This window comes from Vanessa tameamea, chromosome 19 (genome assembly GCF_037043105.1).
Source record: "Vanessa tameamea isolate UH-Manoa-2023 chromosome 19, ilVanTame1 primary haplotype, whole genome shotgun sequence".
Lineage (NCBI taxonomy): Eukaryota > Metazoa > Arthropoda > Insecta > Lepidoptera > Nymphalidae > Vanessa > Vanessa tameamea.
The window spans coordinates 8716935-8725073 of record NC_087327.1 but is presented as its reverse complement, the minus strand read 5'-3'; the positions used below and the strand labels follow the sequence as shown (position 1 = coordinate 8725073).

At 33.8% G+C, this 8139-nt stretch overlaps 1 protein-coding gene across 1 annotated transcript; it reads left to right on the top strand.

The window, feature by feature from the left end:
* Positions 1–463: 463 nt before the first annotated feature.
* Positions 464–7924, top strand: LOC113399416 (post-GPI attachment to proteins factor 6). The gene is made up of 4 exons (XM_026638549.2): positions 464–950; positions 3215–3463; positions 5384–6529; positions 6803–7924. The coding sequence occupies exons 1-4, from the start codon at positions 668–670 to the stop codon at positions 7522–7524; spliced, it is 2400 nt and encodes a 799-aa protein (XP_026494334.1). The 5' UTR covers positions 464–667; the 3' UTR covers positions 7525–7924.
* The last annotated feature ends 215 nt before the right edge of the window (positions 7925–8139 follow it).

Sequence of the window (8139 nt, the reverse complement as noted above, 5' to 3'; positions counted from 1 at the left end):
AACATAAATTATTACCGCTTATTTTTTCTATTTCGGCTTTAATATTAACAAAATATAACATTTTCTTAGAAATTTTAGTTATGATAAAACAAATTATTCTAGCTAAATACTTTAATAATAATAAAAGTTTAAAGTTATTAGAATTTTTAACGCATTGAATTAACAACGATTTAATCTAACTACTTTGAATAATTAAAAATGCACTCAATATCATTTCGTAAATTGTAAAAACAAAGTGCATTAAAAAAATCTTAAATAGATAGGAGATAATATAAGATTTTCTCCGTTAAATTATGTGATATCAATTAATTATAATAAAATGACCAAATATTAGTAATGCATAGTAAAAACTAATAAATCGAAGAACCAATATTAAATAACGAGATACAGTTTATAGAAACTACCGTCTCTGACTAGTCACACTGCCTACTGTCAGTTTCCCTTGTCATTTGTCATTGTCAGTGTCATGTAGATTGTTGACTGAAAACAGAGTGGAACCTAGAGGAGGAAGTCTATCGATCGGTGCCGTCCGTTTTCGAATAAGAGAAAAATAAAAAAAATACCGGGCTCATTTAAATAAAAAAATTAACTGTTGGAATATAATAAAACAAAATTTGAAAACTACGGCAACGCTTTTCTTCTTAATACAATACAAATTAAGTAAAGAATGAAAAGTGCTTATCTATTCGTGTTTTTGATTTGTTATGTGGCTTGTAACAGTGATAAAGAGGCAGAAATTGAAGACAAGAAGAAGAAAATAATTGAACAATTGACTAGTACACGACCGGTAATCAAGGAAGGGTACCAATTGGTAACCAGACATGTTGGTATCGACGTATATATGTATAGAAGTTATCGTACAGTTTCTGTGGTCTTTTATCCTGTTATAAACGATATTAGTGATGCGTTATTCACTTTCCAATCTGAAGAACTTCATTTGAATAATATAGGTTTGTATTAATAATATTAATATTTATATAGTTGCAGTATGCAGCTATAAATAGATAAAAGAGTGATCCCCCTGTTGCAGCTATTGATTTTTTGTGTATTGTATGCAAGCACTGTATATTATTTTGCTTGTACTATAGTCCGACTATTCATACACTTAATATGAATAAATAGAAATATAGCATACCAATAAAACTAAATTTAATATATTAGTTTATCCCTCTTAGAATATTTTATATTTTTCATAATTTTTTTTTTTCTTATATTTGTATATAAGATAAGATAATTAGAAATATTTTAAATCACACCTTATCTAAATTGTTAAGAGTTGTATATAAAATAATCATTTAAATTGACAAGCAGTGCTGTTCAGATGATATAATCCACTTATACAGGTATCTCAATTGCAAAGAGAAGAATCTCACCTCTGCTTGTCCTTGTAGTCTTATACAGGGAAATAAGATAATTTAATATTTTATAGCATAGAATAGTGCTAATGAATTCCTGGATGACTTAAATGTTGACAAGCTCTGCCTTATCAGTTAGAAGCTCACACTCCAGTAAGCTAATATTGAGGATCATAAAAACAAACAGGACTCAGAATCAGCTTTGGTCCATATGCCAAACATGAAAACTGCATAGACGTACATGCAAGACATGGAAAGGTCTTAGGAGTCGTATCCATGTGTTTTGGAAAGCTTTGTCTGTATGTAACTTGGTGGTAGGGCTCTACCACCAAACAGCAGTACTCAGTATTGTTGTGTTCTGGTTTGAAGGACGAGAGACAGTGTAACTACAGGTACAAGGGACATATCTTAGTTCCCAAGGTTGGTGGTGCATTGGTGATGTAAGGAATGGTTAATATTTCTTACAGCACCATTATCTTTGGGCGGTGGTGACCACTTACCATCTGGTGGCTGAGTTGCTTATCTGCCTACAGATACCATAACAAAAAAGTCTCTCAGTATATTTTGGCCAGACTATAACAAACACCTAGATACTGAATATGTCACATGAAAATTCAATTAACAATTTAACTGGCCATGCCAAGCCATCCAGAACACATTCCCAGACAGGTTCTTGAAGGATTGCAATGCCAATATCCAGCTAGCTCAAGCAAACCTGGATATTGTTCATACTGGCTCCTGCCAAAGACGAAAATCTAGCGTCATTTGAAATAAAGAGCGAAAGACTATAAATATGATATTAATATATTAGCCTATTCCAACCTCAGGAGGAGTAAAGATAAATTAACAACATTTGATATTTAATTGACGCGATATCATTCGCGAGATCTTGAATTATCTATGATATTCATTATGAATTTGCGAAATATTTGCGTTTTCAATATTGGCGATGTTATTATCGGAATTTTGGAAGTCAAATTAAAGAGGTTTTAATTCGTTAAATGGTGCAGTGTTGTATTATAAATAAAGATATATTAATCAAGAACTGTTTGTACTGCATAATATAGAAGAGCTATTAGCATTACATTGCTATTAGATTGCATAGAAAATCGAAAATCTATGCTTTGTTTGTCTATACTTCTTCTTCGGTTGGAATAGCCTATAAAAATATATACTTGAAACTATGCAACACATAGCATTTAACCACTTGTTACTTGAAAGATGTGTGGGTTAGTCTATTTTAGTACCGTTGCTAACATAGCTTTATTAAATAAATACAGATCCGAGGAATCTGTAGCTCCACGTATACTTTACACACACTATCAAGATAATAAATGGCAGGAAGTATTCGTAATTCTTGTCAAACAGTATCCTACACGGCTCACGGTACTCGAGTGCACTTTGATATTACGTCAAAAAATATCAATGCTGACGTATTTATGTCGCTGATGTAATATTATAGGGCTTTTTTAATTTAAATTCTGTTATTTTATTTTTTTGGCAATATCTCATAAATAATTACAATAAATTTAATGGAATTTTGCACCTGTATTGTCAACTGATAATAATAAATGATGAATTAACGATTTTTTTATTTTTCGTGTACTCTTGAGATGCTTTGAAAAGCATTTATTATACTTCTACAATTTTTAGTACAAAAGATTAATCAATTGCACTGTTATAAGCAAAACCGTTGCTATACTTTGTCTGCCATGTAAATGTTCACTAAAACTTCACCGAAACACGCTGCGGTATAAGTTTTATATACATTGGTATACTATTTTTTTTTCAGTTGCTGAAACCGTTGGTGATATAAGCTTTAATATAAAAATGCAATTAGTTTTTTATTTTATTTTCAGGCTCATGTAGTCCTCGAGATGTGATAATACACCTTAAATATGGATCGTATCCTGCCGTTAATCCAGACGGATATGCCTTCCCAAAAAGTTTTATTGACTCGGATCGCAGGGAAAATATGTACACAGTGGAGCTGCTCTCTGACGGGAATAATATTACGTTTTCAATAAAAAATCCGAAGCCTGGTATTTGGTACGCATTGGCCTACATCAAATGGGAGGATCCAAGAACGCAAAAAGTTGAACAAGAAGGTGAGCTAATGATTACTGAATTTATAGTATAGCTCACAGATTTAAATTTAGCTAGACCCGCAGTTCATAAGATAGTAACCGAGCGTCATATTTTTTTACCTACGATGACGTCACTCCAGTCATACTTGAACACTTCTATGGTACAGCTATTTTGCAATTAATAGGTAAAATATAAATATATTTAATGTATCGATAGAGCTATTCTTTAAAATGTAAGTTAAAACTCGAAAGTTCGTAAATCAAACGTTTGTTTATTTTTATTCCTTGTTCGATCGCAATAATATACAGTTAAACCTCCTTATATTATTCTCTTTCGCAAAGCATTGCTGATGCTCATTGGCGTCGGTGACCACTTACCATCATGTCTCGGTTTCTCATCTGGCCAGTCTGGCAAGTCTTAGACCATTTTGGATATACAGCCATACCAATATTGGTGAAACTGAGTGGGTGTTAATGACACGATCTTAATTATATGTGGAGGACGGCGGTCCGTTACGAAGTTGGCACGAATGTAATCCAACATAATTAAAGATGATAATTGTACAGGAAAAAAGATTACTTGGTAGCAGAGATTTGTGGAAGTCCACCTGGCTAAGTACCACCCACTCATCACATGTTCTACCTCCAAACATTAATACTTGATTCACCTTTCAAACTGGAAAGTCGAATGAGCCATTATAGCTACAGGCACAAGGAGGAACGTAACATTGGCGATGTAGGGAAAGGTTAAAGTTTCTTCGAGCACTAACTTCTAAATGCGATAGTTACAATTTACCATTAGATGGCTCGTTCACCTACCTCATATAACCAAAATATAATTATGCTAGTTGAATAGAATATTATAAAAAAATATATATTCGACAACCTTAGAAACATAAAGCCCTTCAAATATTTATTGGTTTATCGGACATCACATTTCCAAAGTAATGATACTCAATGCCTAAAGTGGCCTCGTTGAATAGATGATCGTGATTGTTGCAACTTCCGTCCCACTTCCAGTAGTATGCGTTATTCTATTAGGTATGCCAGACCGTTGCTCGATATAAATTTCGATAAAGTAATTCAACAGTTCCCATTTGGACGTTCGTTGCGCCGATTTTTTGGGAAAGTATTTAGTCGGACTGCGATTTGATATATACTATCAAATTCGTTCCCTTTTTTTATGATAAACAAATTACTGTTCTCATGTAAAAAGAAAACATTTCATATCTCAAAATAACTATCTATAAAGTTTTGATGATTATAATCGATGCTGCGAATCATTTTCTGACATGTCACGATCGTATTCTGCGATTAGTTTTCGAGTTTGTTGGTACAAAACAGCTTTACAGAATATACTTTTACTAAAACTTTGTAGTCCATGTCATTATTTGTATAACATAAAAGTCAATCAATAGGTTTATTTGTATTTAAAAAACAAAGCTAATGTAAGGAGGGCTTACCATATGACTTGTAGTATTGGCCATTGCGCTGCGATTCATTGGACCTAATTTGTTATGCCTAGTGCCGTAATTACATTAGTCCAGTCACCCCTCACCGTAACAACACTACGTTATTGCTTTGCGGATGACAATCTGGCTAGTGGATTGCCGAATTGTATACATTCATATGGTGTACATTGTTTTAGTAGTAACATTGAAATAGAAAATATAAAAACTTTTTATTTGAAAATGTTACCGTCATGCTTGTGAAACATTAACAATGAAGAATAGTTAAAGAATACTAATAATTAAATATTGAAAAAAGTACAGACTTTCACTGATAATATATATTTCTATTATTATTATAATAATATATAGCAACATTGTATATATTTATTTGTGCCATGAGAGAGTAGGGAGCATCATGCGAGTCTGTCTCAACCCAAGGCGTGCCAGTAGATTTTTCACATGTATAATATTGTTACTTTTCGTTTTCCAGGCTTAGTTGCTGACTGCCATACAATTTTATACACCGACCTGCAGTTGAAATCTGATGACACTTCTCGCTACATGAACTGTTACAAACCTTTGTCATTAGAATACAATACTTTACCAACATTATTCAAATGCAAATCTGAAGACAATTTGAAACCAATAAAACTCGACTTAAACATTGCAACGACTACAGTTCCAAACAGTAAAATAACAGTGAGAGTTCAATCTGAATCTTCTCCCACAGAGGACAATTTTATATTGTACTGCGTATTCGATCCGAGTGTCAATAATAACCAGATAGTAACATTCCACGCCTTCCCAAACGCTGTACATTTCATAAATCTAGACATAATTGAAGAGAACACGTTCAATATAACTGACTGTGATTCATACGCCATGAGCGATATCGACGAAACTGATAATCAAACTCTAGTAAGCCTAATGCGAGACGATAAGGACAGATTTTTCGCATTCGACTACGGATTACCAACAACAGATTTACAAGACGTAACCAGCTTAGTGAATTTGTCGTCGAATGAAATCAGATCTATGAGATTTGAAATCAACCAATTTATAGATATTGGTGGAAGTTTGACGATCGAAACGAGTCTTCTAATGAGCTTGAAATATTACATGGGGTATAAACGGGAGCTCAAGAAAGGAGCGCTGTTAGCGTTCACGGAAGAAAACCAGTTCTTTAAGGTAGTCGTCTGTTTAGACATCAGTCACGCGAGTGTGCCGTTAGAATCAGGCCATTGTAAATTTAATGATCGTATTAAACCTGCACTGTTTGTCTTAAACAGCACTGATTCGGATTCTATTTACGACAAAGTAATAATTCCATTCCCGGAAGGTGCAGTATGGTACGTGACGTTCCGGCTATTCTGTGACAGTGTTGTCTGCCCTTGTCGAACATCGCACAACGGTACGAGATATTACGTGGACACCACTGAGAACTCTGGCGAAATCGACACTACCACATTTTCTAATGTAACGAGGGAAGGTGAGACAGAATGTAACGCGACTGTTGTACTGTCAATCTCTTCGAACTCTTGCGTGAACGGTAGATGCAGTAACCACGGCAATTGCGGAATAAATACATTTAGTGGACTTGTTATGTCGTTCTGCTCCTGTTCTTCGGGATATGGTGGTAAGTTTATCATATACGTTTTAAACACCATTTTTGGGCAAGTTCAAACTGAATATCATAAATAATTATTCAAGTTTGAAAAATGATATCGAGTCAATTGAATGTCTAGTGTTGTTTATTTGGCTTTTGTGCTCTTGTAGATGGAGTAGATTTATGTATCCACATGACAAAATGTTAACATTGTAACCTTATTCAAACTGGCTGCTAGTTCGTACTTATTTTCACGTGTTACTTATACTGTTTAGTTTTAATTCGAATTTTATCAATTTTCAGGTTGGGACTGTTCAGATGAATCAAGGGTCGACAGTCACTTCTACATGATGCTCGCTGTTCTTCTCCTAACGTTGAGCAACCTTCTCTTTCTGTTCTCCATTTACGTTGCGATAATTCGCTTCTATTTCGTCGAGGCTGTCATGTACATGTTTACGATGCTGTTCTCCACCTTCTACCACGCGTGCGACGCCCCCGCCCAAATCGCCTACTGCATCATGAGAGGTAATATGCTACAGTTCGGCGACTTCTACTGTGGACTAATGTCGTTCTGGGTTACACTTCTAGCTATGAGCATAATCAGTTTAAAGCTACGATCCTTCCTTCAGATGATTGGTGCGATAATAATAGCTCTATTGACGACGTGGAATATGCATTCGTTCGTTGCTTTCCTCATACCGGTCGCTTGCGGCGCGATTATATTACTCGTAAGTTGGTATCTGGATTATAAAAAGACGAAACAAGTTAAGTACCCGCGTTCGTATTATACAACATACATGCCGTTGGGTATGGCTTTGGTGTCTGTCGGTCTGATTTGTTACGCGTTTTTACAAACCGAACAGAACTATAAAATTGTTCATTCGATATGGCACATGATTATTGCCATAAGCGTCGTATTCCTGCTGCCTGATGTTAAAAGACACAACATTAATCCGTTTCTACCGAACAGGGATTTGTACTCGTCGCCATTTTGGAAAGTTTTAAATAGACGAGAAGAACCTTAAAAAAGTACTGTTTAAGTATATTGATCGAAGCTAAAATGTTTCGAGGTCTCTTGATTATGATGCGGTATTTTCGCAGCTCGATTAAATTTAACTATTGACTTTATCAATTATTAACGATAGCCAACTTTTGGCAGAGTAGGTGCAATCTTTGTTAGTTTGTAAGAAATAAGTGTATAATCTATGTGAAGATATAATTAGTCCATAAAAAATGAACAAAAAAAAAACGATATTTTTCTGTGTTTACACAAATTTAATCGATTTAGAACTAAAATTTCACATGACAATATAATATACTCGTAGGGTATTTAAAACTAAAAATAAATATCTTTAAAGACATAACTAATACTCTTTTAAGAAAATACTTCGTAAAATGTTCCTCGGTTTCGCTCAGTGTTGTTATTTAAATAATTTCAATGCCTAGATAATATAAGTGTTGTATAATTTAAAATAATGCCCTAGTTACACATTTTGCTGCAGAATATAACATGGTTTTACAATAATAATTAAACTATTAAATTTAAAAGTAAGACTATTCATGTTGTTTGCAACTATTTAAATCATAAAGTAATTTAATACATGTTGAAAAGTAATTTTATTGTTATATATGTTGCTTTT

Excerpts from the sequence above, each read along its gene's own strand:
- LOC113399416 (XM_026638549.2), top strand. The coding sequence starts at position 668 with ATGAAAAGTGCTTATCTATTCGTGTTTTTGATTTGTTATGTGGCTTGT. Across the intron at positions 3,464-5,383 it reads GCAAAAAGTTGAACAAGAAG|GCTTAGTTGCTGACTGCCAT; the intron begins GTGAGCTAATGA and ends TTCGTTTTCCAG. Across the intron at positions 6,530-6,802 it reads CTGTTCTTCGGGATATGGTG|GTTGGGACTGTTCAGATGAA; the intron begins GTAAGTTTATCA and ends ATCAATTTTCAG.